The sequence below is a fragment of the Cervus elaphus genome, chromosome 25, assembly GCF_910594005.1.
Source record: "Cervus elaphus chromosome 25, mCerEla1.1, whole genome shotgun sequence".
NCBI classification, from domain to species: domain Eukaryota; kingdom Metazoa; phylum Chordata; class Mammalia; order Artiodactyla; family Cervidae; genus Cervus; species Cervus elaphus.
In genome coordinates, this window is record NC_057839.1 from 58,019,617 (window position 1) to 58,043,053 (window position 23,437).

General features: G+C 39.4%; 1 protein-coding gene across 1 annotated transcript in view; it reads right to left on the minus strand.

Annotated features, from left to right (window-relative positions):
• The window catches only part of FBXL7 (F-box and leucine rich repeat protein 7), a 421,304-nt gene that overhangs the window by 292,745 nt on the left and 105,122 nt on the right, over nucleotides 1-23,437 (minus strand). The window contains exon 2 of the mRNA XM_043887922.1: nucleotides 15,215-15,304. Within this exon, the coding sequence (XP_043743857.1) occupies nucleotides 15,215-15,304 (90 nt within the window). The remainder of the gene's footprint in view (nucleotides 1-15,214; nucleotides 15,305-23,437) is intronic.

Genomic DNA, 23,437 nt, shown 5'->3' on the forward strand with positions numbered 1-23,437 from the left:
TCACTGTCCTGCAAATACACATGGCTTATTGCTCAGAAAAGCCCTAAGCTTCTTCCAGGTCCAGGGTCTTCACAGGAGTTGGTCTCTCTTCATGTAATCGTGTACAACCACCCATCCATCCTAAAGATCAAAAATGGCTGCAAATACATCAACCTTCATGCCACAGAGTGGTAGAGTCAATACACCTACATTCAAATCCAGATGACTATAACCACTGCAACTAACAGAAAATGACAAAAGTAAGGCTGTGTCAATTTCTGAACCCAGAACTTAAGAAACTAGCAGCTTCCACTTCCTGTCTCTTGACTCTTTTTAGAACCCCCATATAAGGAGTCTGATTACCCTGAAACCATCCCACTAAAGAGGTTACCTGTATGCTTTCCAATTGACAGACTAGCCATCCTAGGCAAGGCTGGGGCACACATTGTTTACCATCTAGAATAGCCTATTCACCAGCTGAATACCACTAGTGACCTCAGTCCATGCCACAGGCAGCAAAACAATTATGGTCAAGCTCCATCCAAATATTTGACTGGGGGAGGGGGGATGTGAAATATGTTATAATGGTTGTTTGAAGTAACTGAGTGTAAAAGCAGAATAATGACTTCCCCAAAGATGTCCACATTCTAATTCCCAGAACACTGAACATATTACTTTACATGGTAAAGGGAACTTTACAGATGTGATTAAGATGTAGAGATGGTAAGATTATCCTGGCTTACCTGGTGGGCCCAAAGTCATCTCAAAGGTCCTTACAAGGAAGGACCAAGGAAGGCCCCTTACAAGGGAAGAGCAGAAGGATCAGAGTCAGAGAGAGACAAAGGGAAATATGAAGATGCTATGATGCTGGTTTTAAGGATGAAGGAAAAGGCCATAAACCAATTTGGGAAAAGCCAGGAATGGACTCTCCTCTAGAGATTCCAGAAGAAATACAGCCCTGCCCACACCTTGATTTTAGTCCTCTGAGATTCATGCAGGGCTTCTGATCTCCAGGATTGTAAGAATGTAGGTTTTTGTGGTTTTAAGCCACTGAATTAGTGGTGATTTGCTACAGGGGCAACAGAAAACAAGTGCATTAATTACTAGGGTAATTTATTACACAATAATGGACAACCAGAAGACAGTCCTCCCTGCCACTACATCTCCCAACCCCACATACCTGCATTCACACAAATCTTTGTTGTTGTTCAGTTGCTCAGTCATATCTGACTCTCTGTGACCCGATGGACTGCAGCACTTCAGGCTTCCCTGTCCTTCACTGTCTCCCAGAGCTTGCTCAAAGTCATGTTTATGAGTCAATGATGCTATCTAAACATTTCTTCCTCTGCCACCTTCTTCTCCTTTTGCCCTCAATCTTTCCCAGCAACAGGGTCTTTTCCTATGAGTTGGCTCTTCACATCAGGTGGCTAAAGTACTGGAGTTTCAGCTTCAGCATCAGTCCTTCCAATGAATATTCAGGGTTGATTTCCTTTAGGATTAACTGGTTTGATCTCCTTGATGTCCAAGGGACTCCCAAGAGTCTTCTCCAACACTACAATTCTTGACCTTGCTTATTTCTGTTCATTATTCAGAAAAAAAAGAAAGTGAACTCACTCAGTCATGTCTGACTCTTTGCAACCCCATGGACTGTAGTTGGCCAGGCTCCTCCGTCCATGGAATTCTCCAGGTTAGAATACAGGAGTGTGTTTACATTTCCTTCTTCAGGGGATCTTTCCAACCCAGGGATCAAACCCGGGTCTCTTGCATTACAAGCAGACTCCTTTCTGTCTGAGCCATCAGGGAAGTCATTATTCAGAACCCTGGCTTAAATGTTTACTTATAGGCATGTATTAAAGAATGTATTCTCAGCATGTAACTTGTTTGTAAGATTATACAATATCTAGATCCCTACACAATAAAAAGTTTCAGAAGGTGAAGTCATTTTGGTCTACCTGACTCACCAAGGAGTCCCCGTTCCACACTCGCGATACTCAGCATTCGGTAAATATTCAATGTAAATGAACACAGATGAATTAGAACATAGGTAATACACTGGAACTGTAGCTTGTAAATGCATATAAAGAAGACAAACTGCGTTAGAAGTGTGTTCAACTAATGGAAATAAAGTTTTAACAATGCAAAAATTCTTTGAAAACTAATTATATAAAGTCCATGAAAGCAAGTGATGGCTGCCTACATGAGGTTGAATGCACACTTGATGTTCAGGCATGAAAAACAGCACGGTTGACCTTTATCCAAAAATATTAATCAGAGAGAAAAAAAAAACAAATAGTTGAATTTTTGGTCATATCACAGTCAAAAAAATTAAAAAAAAAAAAAAAAGAAATGACCAAAGAGACATTCTCACCCATAAAAATAATTAAATTGAATTTTCTATGAATTGCCTTTTTAACATGGAAAGTTGGACAATATTGAAAAATACCAAAAAACTACAGTCACCCCCCAGTATCTATAGAAAACTGGTTTCAGAAGTCCCTACCTATACTAAAATTTATGGATGCTCATGTCCTTTATATTAAATGGCCTGGTATACAACCTATAATTCTCAGAGATAGCCATTGATAACATCTTGAAATGTGTCCCCTCAGTCTTTTTTTCCTCTTAGGATATAATCTTATGCACACTTGGGATCACATAAGAAATGTTGCTTCAAATTCTGCATTTGTCATATTTTTATATGGCTAAACTTTTTTTGCTAACATGTTTTTAATAGCTAACCAGGAATTTGACATACAGATGCCTCAATTAAATATGTTTCCAACATTTTTATATTATAAACATTAGGAAGCATATAACTACAAACAAAACTATAACTACAAACAAAACTAAGATTTGTAAGGTAATTTCCTAGTGTGAAATTCTTAGATCAAAGTATGTATATACTTTTATAGCTCTTGATTCACATGGATCAGTGTTTTTTGATTGTGAGGTATAATAAAAGAAGTTTGAGAAATAAAACATGCTATTTAAAGATTAACAACATAGACTAAAACATCAAAGGCTCCGAGAAGTCCAGCAATAAAAAAGAAACCTGTGTTAGCTTAATGGAAAGATAAATATTTTTAACGACATAAAGACATTTTCTTCCCCATACAGCATGCACTAACCCATGAATGTGCTGGTGGTCTCCTTAAGCTTTATAACTTCTGTTTTCATGCTTTCAAAGGTTCTTCTACCCCAAGATCATAAAATAAGTCATCTATATATAATTTGAACATTTAAATCTTTCATCCATCAAGAATTTATTTTGGCATCAAGAACTTCCACATTCCTTTTTTAAAAAATGAGAAGCTGATCTTCCTATTAGGATATATTGACAAGGTTTATCTCCTTATCCATGTATTAACATAATGCCATCTTTATCATACCCTAAATTGCCATAGATAACTACAGGTGATGCTAGTGGTAAAGAATCCATCTGCCAGTGTAGATGATGCAGGAGACAAGGCTTCAATCCCTGGGTTGAGATCCCCTGGAGTAGGAAATGGAAACCCACTCCAGTATTCTTGCCTAGAAAATCTCATGGACAAAGGAGCCTGGCAGGCTACTGTCCATGGCGTCACAAGGACTCAGATACAATTAGGCGACTAACACTACTACCCTGAGCTCGCTGTCCCATTATACCAAGCTCTATCACACCACACTTCTTAAATATTTATAAATGTATAATATATTTTCATAACACTAAGGAAATATGCTTTCATTACTCGTTTCCAAAATTTTTCTTGGATATCCTCATATGCACGTGTATTCATTCAACAAATGAGTTCAACATACTTAAGTATGCTGTGATACATATGGAATTGAACGGAATTCATCATCCACATATGGTAGGTACTTATAGATGTTGGAATTTTTCTTATAGGTTAAGAAGGGAGAATTTGGTCAGGTTTCAAAATTCAAATCCTACTGGGATTTCCGTAACAATTATGTTGAATTAATTTAGGGGAGACTTTTCCATACAAACTCTTTCTGTCCCAGAGTAAGGTTGGATATGAATTTACATAAAGTACTTGATTAAGCTGATGAAACTAAACCAGCTCATATGCAAAGGGTCGCACATTGGATATAATTTGCAAATTTAATCCTCATAACCAACACATGAAATAGATAATATTACAATTCCTAGTTTACAAAGAAGAAAATAAAAACTAAGCAACTTGTGTCACACACATATGGGGATTTACAAAATCACACAATTTTTATTTCATAGGGTTTCTTTTTTCCCCTCTCATTCAGATTAAATGAAGAGTTCAGTCTTCAACTTCGTTTTCCAAACACACCCCTTAACCATAATTTAGCTCTGTAAACCTCTGCGATTGGATGAATTCACTTTCCAGTCTCTGTGCATGTGTGTTACATTGCTTCAGTCATATCCGACTCTTTGCAACCCTATGGACTGTAGCCTGCCAGGCTTCTCTGTCCATGGGATTCTCCAGGCAAGAATACTGGAGTGGGTTGCCATTTCCTCCTTCAGGGGATCTTCCCGACCCAGGGATTGAACTCACGTCCTTTAAGTCTTCTGCATTGGCAGGTGAGTTCTCCACTACTAGTGCCACCTGGGAAGCCCTTCCGATCTCTATCCTGATCTATTCCAACCCACCGAAATAAAACATATGAACTTAAGAGTTTGGGGGAAATAAAATACAGTTTGCAAAAGATAATCTGAGGTCAAGGTTGGTTCCAGGATAATTCTTTTTTAAAAAGGGAAAGAACAGTACAATTTTCTTTTTTAGGAATGGTTTTTCTAACATTTTCTTCATAACAAGTCAGTAAATCCAAAAGAATATGAGCATGTTTGTTAACTGGCCAATTCAGCCATATTTTGTGCCAATAAAATGAAACTTACTTCTCCAATTTCATCAGTTAAAGAACCACAGGCTCTAATTTGTTACCTTGAGATGTCAGTAAATGAAGAATTGAAACAATCCAATGTGTTGAGGTTAAAAGAGATTAAAAATGGATTTGGTGGGGGGAAAAGAACATATTTTCCTCTTCCCTTAAAATTGAGGTTGCATGGAGGGGTATTGAATAGCCCCAGGATACTTAGATTTCTAAGTTTATTTCATTTGCTGATCTAAAATGTTAAAAAAAAAAAAATCTGAGAAAAACTGGTTGTTTATAGACCTAGTATTCAAACCACTTAACCGTTTGGTTTAGACTATTAAAGCACACATGAAAACATAGAAACTAGACATATCTTCTGTTCCCTCTTTCTTCCAACATGCCTATTCTGCTTTTAAAAAATTGTTTGTCCCTTTAACACAAAAGGTAACTAAAAACAACTCGATGGCAAATATTCCCATGATACGCCTCAAGTTATCCTAAGCAATAGTATTATTATTTTTTTCTAAAAAATAACTATGCTTCTCATATATTGGTTTTGCATGGCTTTTGCAGGTATAGTCTTTAAGACTCTAGTTGGAAAGTTAATCAAGCGGGCTATTCCTTCTTAAAATCTTGACTAACAACCCGGTTATTCATTCAATAAATACTTATCAAATATTTATTATTTGCCAAATACTGTGGCAGCCATGGGGTATAAAACTGGATGAAATACAGTTCTTTCCTCAAAGAAGCTCAAACTAGTGCAAGAATGATACCATGGAGCTATGAATTGAAGCACACATAAAATTCTTATACGGTTGATATCTTGACTGAACTGTAGCCTCCTGCTTGCTGCTGCTGGCAGAACATGCAGACATGAGCATATCTGGAGATCTGAAGGGCAGTTTCAATAGAGGTTAGAAGTTTGGGTGCTGAGTAGCAGAAAATCTTAGTTGCAAGTGAAATTTCATACAAAAGGACACACACACACACACATATATAGTGCAGGAAGTTACAATATACAACATTATAAATTAGTAGCATTCATTGTACTGTTACCCTAAGAAATGCTTTTACCCCTATTCTAACTTGACTAAACGAGAGCTCCCAGCAGCAGGAACCTAGATTCCTAGATTTACATCTTGAATATATTCCTCCACTAAAAGGTCCCAGGCTCTTTGGGGAGCATGACTTATTCTTGATTCTGGGCAGAAAAAAAAAAGAAGAAGAAGAAAATACAATGTATCTGGACCATTCTTTTGTGGCCAGAAAGAAAGGATGGTTTTATAGCATGAAGGACAGTGCTGGAAGGGCAAAGGAGATGCTTGAAGGTTCGGTTTTCTCACAGAAGTTGTGAGAGCCAAAGATCAGAAAGTGAAGAACAATTATTAATAACCAGGACAAAGTGAGTTTGCAATTAGACTGAAAAGAGTAAAGGTAATATAAATTGCATAGTTACTATAAATTATATAAAATACTGGAATATACAATAGAAGATCAATAAAATAGGATACTTAAATTTGAGCTGATAGCAATAATAATGGAGTGTTCACTGATGGATTCTTCAGAAGCTGGCTTTGGCTGTATCTGTGTAAGTCGGGCTACAAAGAAGGCAAGTCAACAGTCTCAAAAGTGAGTCCTTCTCTGATTCCTATAGGAAATCCACTCCATCCAAGCCTTTAGTGAGTTTTGCAAAGACTGACTAGAAATTTTCAGGGACACGGGACAGTGTCACTTTGGGTACCAGTGCCTGACAAGTGGAATCACTGGAATTGCTGGAATCGCTCCCCAGCTCCACTATTCCTTCTTCTTCCCATCATCTTTCTCTTCCCTCTCCTGGATTTCCCCTCTGCCTCCTTCCTTCGAAGCCCAGAATCTCTCTACAGCGCAGAGAAATCTAGTTTTCTAAAGTCCACATGGGGAAACTCACATAAATAGACCCATGCAGCTATTCAGAAATGCAAACATCCTCCAGTGTACCAGTGGTCCACTCCACCCTGGAAGGCAGTCGGTTATAAACAGCAGAAAACTCCTTGCTACACTTCCAATTAATAACTGTGTTACTATCTGCTTCCCATAGACCACACTCCTTGTTACAATTTTTCAATCACCTCTTAATGATCACAAATAATTTCTAAATTACTTGTATATCCTTCGCTCCAAAATGTGGATTTTCTACATTTTTTTTAGGAATACATACAACACACACACAAATAAGTGCTTTCCTCTCACTATTTGTTCATCAGCCTAATAGCCTTGGGAAGCCAGGGACTTCCTGAGGCCGGTAGTTTATCCTCAGGAAGTTATTTCCTGGTCAAAACGGAAGTAAACAGACATGTTAACCTGACTTTTAAGGTCAGACTCTGTCCATGACTGTAAAGGGCAAATATTTCCAACATCAGGATATTTGTCCTGAAACATGGGTTCCCAACCTCCTCCCTAGTCCTTCTTTGCCTCAGATGAGCTCAGAAATGGGTCCTGTAGCGTGAAACCTTCCAAACAACCGAAACAAACCCAGTGGGTGCACAGTGGCATAGAATGATAGCCTGTTTGTCCCTGACAACTCCGACTGCATGGGCTCCACAGAAAACCCAGTACAAGGAATATGCAGCCACTCCATAATTAATCATTTTAATGAAAGACTGGATGCTCGAAGCAGATGGTAAAGAATCTGCCTGCAATGAGGGGACCCAGGTTCGATCCCTGGGTCAGGAAGACCCCCTGGAGAAGGGAATGGCTACCCACTCCAGTATTCCTGCCTGTAAAATTTCATGGACAGAGGACCCTGGTGGGCAACAAGTCCATGGGGTCACAAGGAGTCAGACACGATTGAGCAACTAACTCTTTGGATGTCTCAATTAAGTATTACTTTTAAATGTCCTTAAACATACATACACACACACACACATAAACACACAAATAAAGAAGCCTAATTTCCTTCTGAGACTATTACATGATATTTTTGCCATTCCGGGTAATTCATTTGGGAAGATAATTCCCTCAAGAAATTAAACTTAGTTCTTGAGTCTGAGACAGTATTTATAATTTCAATGTACATGTCTAGGCTATACATAACCATTTTCTGGGTACTGAGCTGATGGGCTTTCCTCTACTTAAACTAATCCTCATATGAAAATGTGACTTCCTTATTAAATTGGGCACATTGAATCTATAAAATGCTCAGCTCACTAGGTATAATTGCTGCAGTTTTTCAAAAGTCACCTAACTTACAATTAAGCAGTAGCTTCAACAATAAAGGAAACTTGATCAGGAAGCAGTAAGTTGCTAATTTAATTACCAAAATGCATTAAGCCTCAAGAACTAAAGTCTTGCAAAGCATTCCTAAATCACCCTAAAATTGTCAGAGGTAGTTAAGTTTAAAATTTAATTTGTAAAGGCAAAACAAATTCTACAATAATTGGTCATTACCTTCCTTATACACCAAACAAAAGCTCCTGAAAACCAGTTCTTATTTTGGAATCTCTCTCCCCATAAGGTCCCCCATCCTACCTTCCAATTTGGATAAATGTCAATTTATAGCTATTTTAAATGAGATTTCGGGACTTCCCTGATGGTCCAGTGGTTAAGATTCTGTGATTCCACTGTAGAAGGTGCAGGTCCAATCTCTGGTTGGGGAACTAAGATTCCATATGCCTCATGACCGAAAAAAAGTCAACAAACCAAAAAAAACAAAACCTGATGACCAAGGAACCTTCATAGCAACTCTGAATGCAAACCTTCAGTCCTCTTACATATGAGAGAGAAATAAAAATTATATATTTTTTTAAAAAGATTTCTTCAATGTCATTTTCTTTCTCCAGTTCTTTATAGTCCTCTTCCTATGTTATCATTCTGCTTCTCTTGTGTCACAGATAGAATTTCATTCAACTGTAATAGACTGCTTCATGGCGTACTTCCAGTCTCCCAAGGCACGTGGTCTAAGATTGAGATCTACCACTTGTGTGCATTTCCAATTTAAGAATAATTCCCTGGCTTAGTTTTAAGGGGAAAACAAGCAATACGACTATCCAGTACTTTAATATTACGTACACTATAGACCCTCTATCAAGATTAACTTACATATCAGTTTCAAACCCTAACTCTGTCTGGTGAAGTCTGTTAAGGCACAGTTATGGTTACCGGAAAACTAAAACTTCAACAGCACAATATAAAAGGAGCTTGGAATGTTTGACTTTTGCTTTCTATAACTGAGGATATGAAGTCAATTTCTAGACTATACATGAAACAGCAAAGTGTTTCCATGTATAAGACCGGCAATTGAGACACGATTATGAGCTGGCTTTTGAAAGGGTACTTCTCATAAGTACTTTCAAAATACACTTTGATATAAACTTATAACAATGATTAGTATGAAATTCTCAGTACTTTATCATGGCATGTACAAAATAAGCATTAACAATAAATGTTAGCACTCAGGCCCAAAGACTATCTTTGCTACTTACTAGTTTTACATGACTTTGGGCCTCCCGGATTCTTTCCCAGTCTCCCTGTTTTCATCTACCAAATGGAAACATTTATGCCTACTTCACAAGAGAAGCAGGATGATGAAACAAAGTTGAATGCAATAATGTTCATGAAAGTACTAGTAAGAGCCTGAAATAAGTGTCCCCAAAATGTTTGTTGAATTTGCTGGATAGTCAAAAAGGCTTTTTGAGAAACAGAATCTACCTTGAGTTAAAAGCTTCATCCTTTTCATCCTGAATGATTCATGTGGATTTTGTCTGAGGAACATATTCAAGAAGTAAAAAGAAGATAATATAAAGAAGACAAAGAGAATAAAAACAAAGCCAGATGCCTGGACATTTTCAAAATAAGTCTATTTAGAATTGGTTTAATTCAGGCACTGAAAACATGAGAACCTGGAACTGTATAAATAAACTGGTGATTTTAGGGTTGCAGAAAGAATATCCCCACCAATTCTTCATAAATTAACTCATTTCACATGGTTCAGATGAAACATTTTTAAATGAACTTCTTTCGGGGAGTTAAAGGGGCAGTTTCACAGAGTAACATTATATGAATCTATTGAAGGCTATTTGATAATCATGAGCTGACTTAAAGGGAGTGTTTACATCTCCAGAAGTGAATGTACTCAAGTAGGTTGAAATCCTTTTACTATTTGAAGCAGCTACCCCCTTTCCATTGGAAGGACTGATCTCCTGGGGCTCCACCATCTTTCTCAAACTCTATTCTAAACACCTTGCCTCAGCTCTGCAACCAGCTCACAATAGGCAGCAAGAGAACAGGTGGGCAAACGAGAGTTAAATTGGTTCATGCTCCAAAGGCCACAGGGTTTTTACAGGTTATGCTTTCTTCCTAAGTGGAACATCTTTCACCAAAACATGACTGTGTCAGACTCCTGCTTGACAATGTATTATGTGTGTAATCTTGAGACATTACTTTGTCAACAAAGGTCCGTCTAGTCAAGGCTATGGTTTTTCCAGTGTCATGTATGGATGTGAGAGTTGGACTATAAAGAAAGCTGAGCACAGAAGAATTGATGCTTTTGAACTGTGGTGTTGGAGAAGACTCTTGAGAGTCCCTTGGACTGCAAGGAGATCCAACCACTCCATCCTAAAGGAGATCAGTCCTGGGTGTTCATTGGAAGGACTGATGTTGAAGCTGAAACTCCAATACTTTGGCCACCTGATGTAAAGAGCTGACTCATTTGAAAAGACTCTGATGCTGGGAAACATTGAGGGCAGAAGGAGAAGGGGACAACAGAGGATGAGATGGTTGGATGGCATCACCAACTCAATGGACATGGGTTTAGGTGGACTCCGGGAGTTGGTGATGGACAGGGAGGCCTGGCGTGCTGCAGTTCATGGGGTGGCAAAGAGTTGGACACGACTGAGTGACTAAACTGAACTGAACTTGAGTAAGTCTCTTCATTTCTCTGGGTCACAAGTATTTCTTTGTAAAATGACTATATTAGATCAGAAAATTGCCAAGGCTTTTTGTAGCTCTAAAAATTCTCTGATTCCATGGTTGTCTGGTTTGAAAACCAACACATATAAACAACCATCACATTTATAAATTGTGTTGTCAGGGAGTTCAATACCTGAACTTGAATGTGATTAAAAAGCAGCTGAATGAAGTTGACTTCTCAGCAGCCAACTGCATTTGGTCTTTGAACTAGATATTTCATTTTCCCCCAGTTCAAGGGAAGGCAGAGTCTTTGAGATGTCATCTTTAAAGCCACACCCTCATCCCCCTCTGCACCCCATTCCAAGAAAGAAGCCCAAACTCAGCTTCCTATTTCTAGGAAGCTTCTTCATGATCTAAAGTCAATTGATTTTGCTCACAGCTGAACGTGATTTCAAAGACCTGAAGGTCAAAGGCCATCCTTTCCTATACAAGAGAAAACATTCTGTGGATGAGATAGACTGAACAACATGAAAACCATGGAAGAGAAAGAATAACAACACAACTAGAAAGAATTAAGCTTCAGCTTAGCTAGTGGTAAAGAATCTGCCTGCAATGCAGGAAACCCAGGTTCAGTCCCTGGGTCAGGAAGATCCCCTGGGGCAGGGAATGGCTAACCACTTCAGTATTCTTGCCTGGAAAATCCCATGGACAAGAGAAGCCTGGGAGGCTACAGTCCATGGGGCCACAAAGAGTCAATACAACTGAGTGACTTTCAGTTTCAGTTATTTCAGTTAGGATGTTCGAATGCAGATTTTGTTGTGGGAAAAAAATGGAAAGTCTCTAGCTTTCTACACTTGAACCCAAACACCTTAGTGTCAGGAAGTCAGGAACTTAAACTGTTACAAGAAATATAACAGGTCTTAAAGAAAGCATATACCTTATCAGAGAGAAAACACTGCAGGCTGCTAATTACTTGGAAGAGATGTGGCTTTAGAGTCACAAAATTAAGACTCATAAAAGTTTTGCATGAGACTCTGGAACAGAACACTACATCATGTGAACTCTACCATTCTTGTTTGGATTGAAATCAAACTGTATCACCATCTAGGGCCGTCTTCCTAGGAACACAGCCTTATGACCCAAAGTGAATCATAAGTTGGAACTTGAGATAGCAAAGCTATAAGTTCTTAGCAAAGAAACTGACTTAAGTGTGAATAAATGTGATGCCTCAGCTATTAGGGTTGGGTGCTAAAATGCTTCAAACCTGAGATGAGATTGGTCCTGACTGTCCAAGAAAAGCTAAAATATAAATTAATCAATTAAAAGATTGGGAAATCTGTGGGTCTGTAATCCCTCACATCTTCCAGAGCTTCATGTGAGAATATGCAGGTACCATGATGGGTCCACTCTGACCGGGCAACACAGGCTGGGCCATGAGCCCTGCTGGCTCATGGATTTGTTATGATGGATTCCAGGCCAGTTCTGGCCCCAAGGCATCTCAGGAGAAGCATTCAGCCACAACCTGGCACTTTGTACGGCCAAGACTCAGCCTCTCACCACTGTGTATGACCTCCTCTCAGAGTTGGAAGCCAGCACATGAAAAGAACACTTTGTGATGGATTAGATTGGGGTCTGAAGGTCAGGCAGGAGCTCCCCCAAACCCATTTTCACATGTTTAAGTCAATGAGTTCCAGTAAATTTACTGGGCTGTGTAACTATTGGTACCACCACAATCCAATTTTAGAAAAGTGTCATCTCCCCAAAAGGCTCCCTCAGGCCTGTTGACAGTTAATCGCCATTCCCACCGCCAGGCCCAGGTCAGGGTGTTTGCTGTGCATCCTTCTCTTCCCCCCACTCCAAGTCCTCAGTCTATTTCCCAGTATACGCTGAACAGAGGGGTCACCCACATTTCCCGGTGAAAGACAGTGCCTATACCATCAGCCAGCTTGTAGAGGTTGGACACAAATGCATACATGTATGTACCCACACACATGCACACACACACTACCCAGGGAACTACGTAACACCCTCCTCATCCAGCCCATCAGAGAGAAGTCCAACACTGCTCCAAAATGCTTCCAACCCAGCTATTACAGGGATGGCCACAGTTTTCAAAAGCTGCAGGAAAACTGAATATTATCCTCCACAATAGATACCATGTTTAGAAATCAGTATCACTCAGACCCTTAAACTGAGAATCCTTGCTGTGCTTCCTGAAGACAATATCCTCGAATTCAAAGGAGAAAAATCATAAGAGGGTCAAAGAACTGAAGACAATAACCATAATCAAATAGCTTTGGAAAAACCAGGCAACCACACACTCAATTTTTTTTAATATCAAAGGTTAAATATAGTTCTAGAAAACTTTGGAAAGAGAATCAAAGAAGCATTTTTCAATGTGCTCTTCTGTAGCGTATGTAAGAAATCAATGTCCACCTTTTGTTTTCTTTTGTCGTGTGTTGCAGAGAGTGGTTACGTAGGCATTTTCCGGTAGGAGGAAACCTACATGCAAACAGGTAAATCCACCTTGTGGACGTCAGAGAATGTGATGCTCTGATCGCTTATCCTGAGAGGTGGACGTGGGCTCTGTCATCTGTAAACTGAGGAAATGGGCACTTCCATCTTGAAAACCCAGATCCATCGTATGAGGCCACTCTGTGGCAAACAACCCTGAAACACACTTAAATGTAACTAATATCCACATCAAATTCATTTTTTAATATTTAAAAATTTTCAGTGATGGAAAAACAGCAGCAAAAAAGATTCATGCAAATAAACAGCAAAACAGCACATTCTTTTAAATTTTTTTCAGATAAGCAAAAAATGGATAGTAGGATGACATGCTTCCATTTAAGACTTCAGAAAAAAATCTCATACCAATTTAGCCCAGTTGCTAAAAATTCTGTTTCATATGAATATCACAGTTTCTTGTTTTTCTCTCCTGAAAATGCATTGTGACCAAAATGTATAAAACATTGGCTGAGCCTACACCAAAAGCATCTTCCTAAGAAAAAGGCAAAATAGAAATGAAAAATTTGAATCCCTATAGTTTATTTTGAAGCATAAAAAGCAGACATTTTTTAAATGCTTGAAATCCCACAGTCCCAACCTTGGCAACATAGCTCATATATTCTTTCATTTTCTACTTCTGAAAAGGAGAAAAAATAAGAGAACTTAAATCCATTGGCTAGAATCAATTCACCTGATTCACACATTACCTTAACTGAATTTCAGAAATAATCTAATCCCCACATTTGAATTAACAGGCAGAAAATTAAGTTTAGACTGCTGATTTTTTACTGCATTAAGAAGAACACACCAATCTGTTTGCCATACACTGCAGTAAAACAATGCTAAGGCATTAAACTCAAGGGAATACAATCCAGTTTTAAAATATATTTATCCATCAATCTGGGGATAATTAACTCAGAGAAGTTAACTTTTATATGAAACACACCAAGTCAAAGAATACCCAAAGAAGACACACACAACAGAAGTAAACTCTCATTATTAATGTAAAAAATGTAGTGCAGATCAAGAACAATCTAACAGGTTAAATGACCAACACCAGGCTATGAGTACACTTTCTGATATTATGAACAGCAGAAATTAAGCTTCTGAAACAAAGACTGGAAATGCATTTCCACAACACCCTGTACATATCAGGAAAGTAGGCTCTCTATAGTGTCATGAGGAGTCAGCTGACACCCCACAGTCTTTCATTACAAATGGCATTCATGTCTTCCACAGACCTTCACTCAACCATTCATTTAGAAAGAATTCTTCAAAAAAGAAGTCATTTAATTGTGTGTTTCAGATTAACATAAAAGGAGCTGAATCCATAATTGGGTCAACTTTTTACGAAATAACTACTACAGAATCAATTATTTCCACACTCAAACAAGTAAGTATAACTGAAAAGCTTCTCAACTATTGGGAAGCAGTTAAATTCCAACACGTGTTACTACATATAGTCAAATTCTTCATCAAGAACACCAATGCAACCCATCTTCGTTCTGACAAGCAGCAATTCTCACTTAATTTTTTAAAGAATCAAGCCTCTTCTCCTGCTCCCCGATACTGGGGACTGGTTCAGGTTCTACAAATCACACAACTATGACCTTACCATTATCAAAATCCCAAATTCCAGGTGTGCCTATTTTGAAAGTTCTTGCAGGAACTTTCAACTACAGCAGAAAGATTTTACAATCATAATGCTTCCCATACTGAAAACAAGACATCATTCATAAACATTCACAAAAGTCAGCCTATTATACTTTGACAAAATAACAGCATTTACCTTAAACTGCACCAAAACAACTTTAGTAGACATTGACAACAATGCAATAAAAGACAAAGCCTTGGCCTTCCCATTTTTGAGAATCTCATATGCTCCCACTCAGCAGAGCAGATCTGAGACGCACACATTTTATATGTCTTCCAAATATAGCCAGCACTGTGATGAAAGCGTGAGAGATAATGAAGACCAGATGCCTACCTTCGCTGGTAGCCACATTCTTCTGGGCTTGGGTCGGCGTGTGATCTGTACTTGAACTCACGTCGGATGAGATGCTTGAGCTGCCTTTGCCTAGAGAAAACAAGAACGAGGAGCTTTTGAGTTTTGTCATTTCAGAACTGGACTGTGCCTTCCACTCCATCTCACACCAAGCCATATCACTCGTTTCCAAGAAAGGAGCCATAACACTAAGAATGAAGTTTATTAGTTTTCTGGCCTCATGCATTAAATATCTTTGGGGAAATATCTGACCCATGCCATAACAGAGCTAAAGCCCTATTATAATATGGCTTGACTATAAACTCAGACGATTATAAGGTATTGTCAAACATGATAACGTAATATAGTTTTGGCATATATGTGAATAAGAGAGTATGAGTGGGAGACACATCTACAGTATAAATTTTTTCTTTGCAACTATAAACTATACATTTTCTGGTAAAGGACAAAAGCAAATCTAGGAATGAGGCATCATCCAAGGGGCAAGAGCCTGCTGGCTCCAAACAGCTGCATTGCCTTAAAAAAACAAATTCCCTAATTTAATGGGTTCTTTGTTAAAACAAACAAAAAACCTGCTTTGTTCTTCTAACGCAGGACTTCTTAAACGGGGATGCCTCCTCCTCAAATGAACATCTGGCAATGACCGGTTTCATTTTTAATTGTCACAATGGGGGAAGGTGCGCTACTGGCATCTAATGGGTAGAGGCCAGGGAAGCTGCTCAAAGTCTTACCATGTGTACTGACAGCACCCCACAGTTTCAAAAAAACAATCCAGACCAGAGCATCAACTGGGCTGAACTTGAGAAATCCTGGCCTAAGTAACCTGGCCTAAGTAACCTAACCTCAGCTGACAACTGACTCTTCTAACTTTAAATTTGCTCTTATAACTTTAAATTTGAACATATGTCAATACATTAATACTGCTGAACATTTTGTCTCTCAATCATGTCTGACTCTTTGTGACCCCATGGACTGTAGCCTACCAGGTTCTTCTGTCCATAGGATTCTCGAGACAAGAATACTGGAGTGGGTAGCCATTTCCTTCTCCAGGGGATCTTCCCGATCCGGGGATTGAACCTGGGTCTCCTGCACTGCAGGCGGATTCTTTACCATTTGAGCCACCAGGGAATGAAAGTCTACAAATATAACACACGCTGGGTAGGGAGGGAAGTGCCAGTGACCACTGGGCAGAATTCTGAGATGATCTCCATGGTACCTGCTACAGACCAAATGGCTGAGTTCCCAAAAACTCATGTCTTAAAAGCTAATCCCCAGGGTGATGGTTTTAGGAGGTTATTATAGTCTTTGGAGGTGATTAGATCATGAGAGTGGAGCCCTCATGAGTGTGATTAGTACCCTTATTGTAGAGACCCCAAAGTGCCCCCCTGTCCTTTTATCATGTAGGGACACAGGGAAAAGATGGCCATCTATAAACCAAGAAGCAGCTCCTCACCAGACACCTTGATATCAGACTTTTCAGCCTCCAGAACTATGAGAATTATATATCTGTTAACATTATAAGTCACGCAATCTATGGTATTTTGCTGTAAGCAGCCTGAATAGGATAAGCCTATGTCCATGCCATTGGTAATCTGCTCCCCTTGTGTGTGGACAAAATTTGCAATTTGTTACTAAGCAATAGGACATGGCAATGGTGAGAGGGTTTTGCAGACGTAATTAAATTTCCTATAGCATTGACTTTAATCAAAAGGGTGATCATCCTGGATGGGCCTGACCTAAATACCTGAGTAAACCCTTTTATAGAGCCTAGAGGAGAGAGACTCTTCTCGTCTTGAAGACACAAATCATCATGCATGCTACAGCTGCAAGGAGATAAATTCTACCAACCCTACATGAGCCTGGAAGAAGATCCAACTTCAGAAGTGAAAGCTGACCAGACCAACATCTTGATGACAGCTTTGCAAGATCCTGAACAAAAGACCCAGCTGACCCAAGCCCAGAGTTATGATCCAAGGAAACAGTGAAATAAGAGATATATCTTGTGATAAACTTTGCTAAAATCATGGTAAACTATTATGCAGCAATAGAAAGCTAAAACAATGACCAGTCAATTACATCCTAAATGAACTCTTTTCATGCCACAAATTATGATCTAGATTCTTACAGGCAGCTGAGAAACACAGTTTTTGAATAGTCTTCTTTGCACAGTGGTACATAAGCCAGTTAGGTGGAGGGAGTTTACAGTCTATGAAAGGACAATGTACAAAAGTACAAATGCGCTTCCGTTGAAAGAGCTTCAGGATTTTGTTTGCTAATGTTGAGAGTAATGGAAGAATCCAAATTTATCAGTGATATCACCTGAGCAGGGAACTCAAATGGCTGTTGTTTCTCCTTGCCCCTGCACATAACTCATTATGACATATCACTCTGAAACAATTCTGTCATTCCCGTCATCTCTGCCCATTTCACATGCAGGTGGAGAAGCATGCAGTAGCTTCTCTTGGGGACCAATGCCTTGACCTCTGCAGAAAGGCATACCAAGAATCCAGGAGGACCAGGCAAAGTGTTCAGTATAGCAACCTTCACACATATCAGTTACTCTGTCCCGAATCCATCACGGTTGCCAATTTCTCATGCAATTGGAGTGATATGTGCTTCTGAATGTTTCAAGTACTATGTCTGGAGTCTGTGGCTTCAAAGCCCAGCTCTACAAGCCACATACGTATCCATGAACAAGTTGCTCAAACTAAATCTTGTTTCATCTTGCACCTTATGCAAATGGGTATCATGGTGCCCAGGCTTTGGTGTGTGTATCAGTCAGGCTTCTCCAGAGAAACAGAACTGATAGATGTGTAAATATCTCCCATTAGGATACATGTTAGGATCAGGGGAAATTATAGAAATATGGAATTATATAATTATAGAATTCTATGTATAGAATTATATATAGAATATACATATATTCATATATGTGAGATATTGAGTTGACCAGAAAGTTCATTTGGATTTTTCCATTACCTCATATAAATATTGGCCAATCCAATATCTATACATATATACATATGACACACATATATTAAAAATATACATTATAAAATATCTATTATTATATATTTATAATTTATATATATAACATATTATACATATTATACATACATATACATATTATATATGTATAACATATACATATAATATACTATATATAGATACAGAGTCAGAGAGAAAGAGATTTAGAGGAATTGGCTCACAGAACAGTTGGAGCTCACAAGTTGGGAATCTGTAGGGTAGGCGGGCAAGCAGGATGGAAACTCAAGAAGGAGTTAATGCTGCAGCCTTAAGGCAAAACTATTAATTTTCCAATAAACCTCACATTTTACTTTAAAGGCCTTAAAGTGATCAGACTGAAGGCCCACTGTCCAATCAATAGTCATTATCAAAGGTAACCTTAAAGTCAACTAAAACAGCAGATGGTAACCACATTTATAAATCACTTTCACAACAAAACCTAGATGAGTGTCTGATTCCATAACTGTGTACTATGGCCTGGCCAGGCTGACACAGACTACTTTCTATCATGGCGTCAGACCCACAGGAATTGAAAATCCGTATTTGCCACGCACCATGCCTGGAAGAAGATCTGTCAGACTCTCTAAGCTTCATTGCCTTTCATCCATAAAACAGAGATAAAAACAAATAAAAAACCAACTACTCATTTCCTCTATTAAAAATAGGGGAATTACACCCCCACCTCTCAGGGTGGGAGAGGCTGCTATGAGCTATGGTTTATAAAGGCATTCAGTCACATCCGGTCCTGGAGAGAGTCCACTATATGATCGTTTAATATTGACCCAATGATCACAGTTGAATTTGTATCAGGAAATAAGAAATAAAATGTAAAACAGTAATTATTATTTGACTATATATGCATATATAATAGAAAATAAATATTATGTATGCTTATAAATTAAATTCTACATGCCTTATAGATCTAGTTAAACTCCCTCAAGCATAAACAAAGTTGGCAATTCTGCTCTCTGTCCAACTGCTACATGAAAGTTTGTTTATTTGATCAATGGCCAAAACCCCCATTAGGGGTGGTTAGCATATCCAAACTGTGCCGGTTGGATTTGGTAAAGTAAAATTTTGCTTTATTGAATTTCCTCCCAAGTGGGCTAGAAGCCTAAATGAGGGCAATTGAACAAACAATTAGGTATCAAATATATAAACATCAAAGCAAGCGAAGACTAACAATGCACTGAGGTTGGTAGGTGTTGTCTGTAACAGGTGAGCATACACTTCTGTGAATCTCAACCACCTTATGGACTAATTAGCCAGTGGGTCGATCATTTCAGGGACTTGGGGTGTACTGTTAACCTAAGCATGTTAGCCGAAGAATTTGATCCCAATCACAGATCCCTTCAGGCTTTCTGTTAGAGGGTGCCAGGTTCTCCCAATGTCTGAAAAGATGTTCATTAAATGAGGATACTATTTGAACGGGATTTCAAACCTTTTTTAATATAAAAATCTCCATGTATAAAACTGCAACACTAAGTATCTTTTCTTTTCTCTTTCCCAGTGCCCAGGCTGACTGTGCAAAAGCAGATGTTTAAAACAAGACAGATGTTCCATTGTTATTTATTGATAACATGAGGAAGGGAAAGGGGGGAAGAGAAAAGATCAATCAATACATAACAAAAATGAATTAGTGTGGTCCTATGATTTCTAACATTCTTAAGAGTCCAATAAATCCCTTGCAAAATTGATTCCCTTTATCAATTCCAGATTAGATGCATCAAATTCATTCCTGGGGATTTCAGTCAAAGACCCCTGACAGTAAATGCACAAAGGAGCACATGGACACATGTGGTTGGGGGCCTTAGCCCTTTATTTCCTGTTTCTCTCAGGTACCTTGATTCCAAGTGGCTGCTGCAGGTACACCCTGAGAAACTTATTTAATATCAAATGTCCACACCAAAGGAAAGAAAATAATTTTTTCTCAGAATTAGATCAAGGGAGCAGTGGGTCATGTTTGTGTATTGAATTCACTGTTATTTTCCTGATTGTTATATTGAGATAGTTTCTTATCTTCTTTGATCCACGTTTCAAATGTCTGTATGTACAGAATAATAATATTAGTTATCTCAAAGAATGATCAGGCCTAATCCCTGGCCCAGATGCATGTTAGCTTTTGGAAAGAAACTGAAGACGTATTGTTGAAGAATATTAGCTCTTTCAGGCCAACGGGAATTTTATAGATGAGTTGTCCACAGTCAGAGATATTGATGGAGAGTGAAATGAGGAGATATCAAATACAAGGCCCCTCTTTCACTTTATTGTGAGCAGAAAACAGTAGATGGTGTCCTTTGCTTTGCTTCTCCAATTTTTTGTTCTGTCCTGGTGAGGGTTGGAAGCACAATCTAAGGAACACAACAGTGAGAATGGAAAAGAAACAGAGAGATCTCAGAGTCATGTTTTGAGGTTTTTTTTTCTATCAAGGCACTTAATGTCCTAACTGGAACTTTCTTTACTCCCTTTTTCCCAAAGCACCTAACAAGTGACCTCAGGCTCACTGATCAGGACTCACACGTTGTAACTGGAGGGTGATCTGGGGCAGAGACAAAGATCGGTTAACTGAGCACCTACTTCACGCTGCCATATGCTGGGCCCTTCTCCTAAGAGGCCACAGTTCTCACAGGTTTATGTCCATCTTGAGAAAAGCCTAGGACAGTTTTCAGGATTTTTCTCTTTGCTAAGAAATGCAAGATTTGCTTCAGGGAGCTGACATTCTTTTCAATATTTTTTAAAAATATATATAACATAAAATTTGCCATCTTCACTATTTTTTACTTGTACAATTCAGAGGTATCCACTCACAGTGTTGCATACCCATCACTACTGTTTCCACAACTTTTCCATTACCTGACACAGAAATTCTGTACCACAGCCCCGTAAATCTCCATCCCTCCCTCTTTCAGTGTCTGGTAATCTCTACCTGCTTTGCATCTCTATGAATTAGCCTATTCTGGATATTATCTATAGATAGAGTCACGCAATCTTCATCCTTTGTGTGTTTTTTTTCACTTATCATATTTTCAATGGTTCATCCAAGTTGTGCATCCCTCCTTTTTGTGGCCAAATAATATTCCACTGTGTGTATGTTCCATGTATGGGGGTACATGGATGGGCACTTCGCATGTTTCTACCTTGTAGCTACTGTGACTGATGCTGCCTTGACAGAGGCCTGGCTTCAATACTGGCGGTTTGTAACTTTGAAACTTCTGATGCTTGCTGTTTCTAGCTGAAATCAGATCCTGAGGGCTGTGGCTGGAGCCGGGGAGGAGAACAGAGTACACAGAGTTCTTCCAGGAGATAAACAGGGACAATCCCACTGCTGAGGCAGCAACTCCTCCAGAGCCATTTACTTCCAATCCCTGTGTCAGCTTCTGGGGTGGGCTGCCAACTGGCCCACATTAACAGAGCAGAACAGGTCTTTGCGACCTGAACACACACCTGCTGCGAAGCTCGGCTGAACATAGCTCCCTCTTCCAAAGTCTGTGGGGGTATTGGTTAGAACTGGACTGCCAGGGGATGCCTGGGGACAGCCCCTTTCTCCCCTTCTTGGGGACAGTCCATGTTTTCTCTAGCAGAGGCAAGAGCTTCAGCCTCCAGGCAGACAGCTCAGTCCCCGCTCCAACACCACACAAGGGAAGCCATGATGTGAAATGCAAGCCCAGGCTCAACCACGCAGGACCCTGTAGGATACTTCATCATTTAAGTGATGTTAGCTTAGAAGCCAAAGGCTTAAGAGAGAAAGAATTCAGGAGAAATGATTGCAATCGATCAGCAATTATTTTACATCTCAGCGCCACTCTCTTTACCTTGGTGAAGAAAGAACATATTCTTAGACAAAAATCTCAGTTAAAGCCAATCTTTTCTGCATTATTCCTGGAGGCTGTGATTACTAAAAAGAAAAGAAGAAAGGCACATGATTTTGACACAGTTCCCTTAAACCCATCCACGGAACTCAGGAGGATGACTGTAAGTGTGAGTAAAGCATGAGGTGCCACCTTGGAGTGTTTGTGCAGTTTGAACGCCCACTGCCTGGACCACAACTTGGCTTAGCTGATTGAATCAGACATGCAACAAAGGACTGATTCCATATTGGGAAAGGAGTACATCAAGGCTGTATATTATCACCTTGCTTATTTAAATTATATGCAGGGTACACCATGCAGAATGCCAGGCTGGATGAAGCACAAGCTGGAGTCAAGATTGCCAGGAGAAATATCAATAACCTCAGATAGGCAGATGACACCAACCTTATGGCAGAAAGCAAAGAGGAAATAAAGAGCCTCTTGATGAAAGTGAAAGAGGAGAGTGAGAAAGCTGGCTTAAAACTCAACATTCAATAAACTAAGATCATGGCATCTGGTCCCATCACTTCATGGCAAATAGATGGGAAAACAATGGAAATAGTGACAGACTTCCTTTTCTTGGGCTTCAAAATCACAGCAGTTGGTGACTGTAGCCATGAAATTAAAAGACACTTGCTCCGTGGAAGAAAAGCTATGGCAAACCTAGACAACATATTAAAAAGCAGAGACATCACTTTGACAACAAAGGTCCATCTAGTCAAAGCTGTGGTTTTTCCAGTAGTCATGTATGGATGTGAGAGTTGGACTATAAAGAAAGCTGAGTGTAGAAGAACTGATACTTTTGAACTGTGGTATTGGAGAAGACTCTTGAGAGTCCCTTGGACTCCAAGGAGATCCAACCAGTCCATCATAAAGGAAATCAGTCCTGACTATTCATAGGAAGGACTGATGCTGAAGCTGAAGCTCCAGTACTTTGGCAGCCTGATGCAAAGTGCTGACTCATTAGAAAAGACCCTGATGCTGAGAAAGATTAAAGGCAGGAGGAGAAGGGGATGACAGAGGATGAGATGGTTGGAAGGCATCACTGACTCAATGGACATGATTTTAAGCAAGCTCCAGGAGTTGGTGATGGACAGGGAAGTATCCTGGCATGCTGCAGTCCATGGGGTCACAAAGAGTCAGACATGACTGAGTGACTGAATTGAACTGAACTGAGCTGGTTGAGCTGGAGGAAGCTTTCTTACCTTCCAAGAACCTCAGTTTCTCCACCTGTAAAATGGAGTGCAAGGATGCTAAGTCATTTCTGTCATGTCCAACTCTTTTCACCCGTACGGACTGAAGCCCGCCAGCTCCTCTGTTCACGGAATTC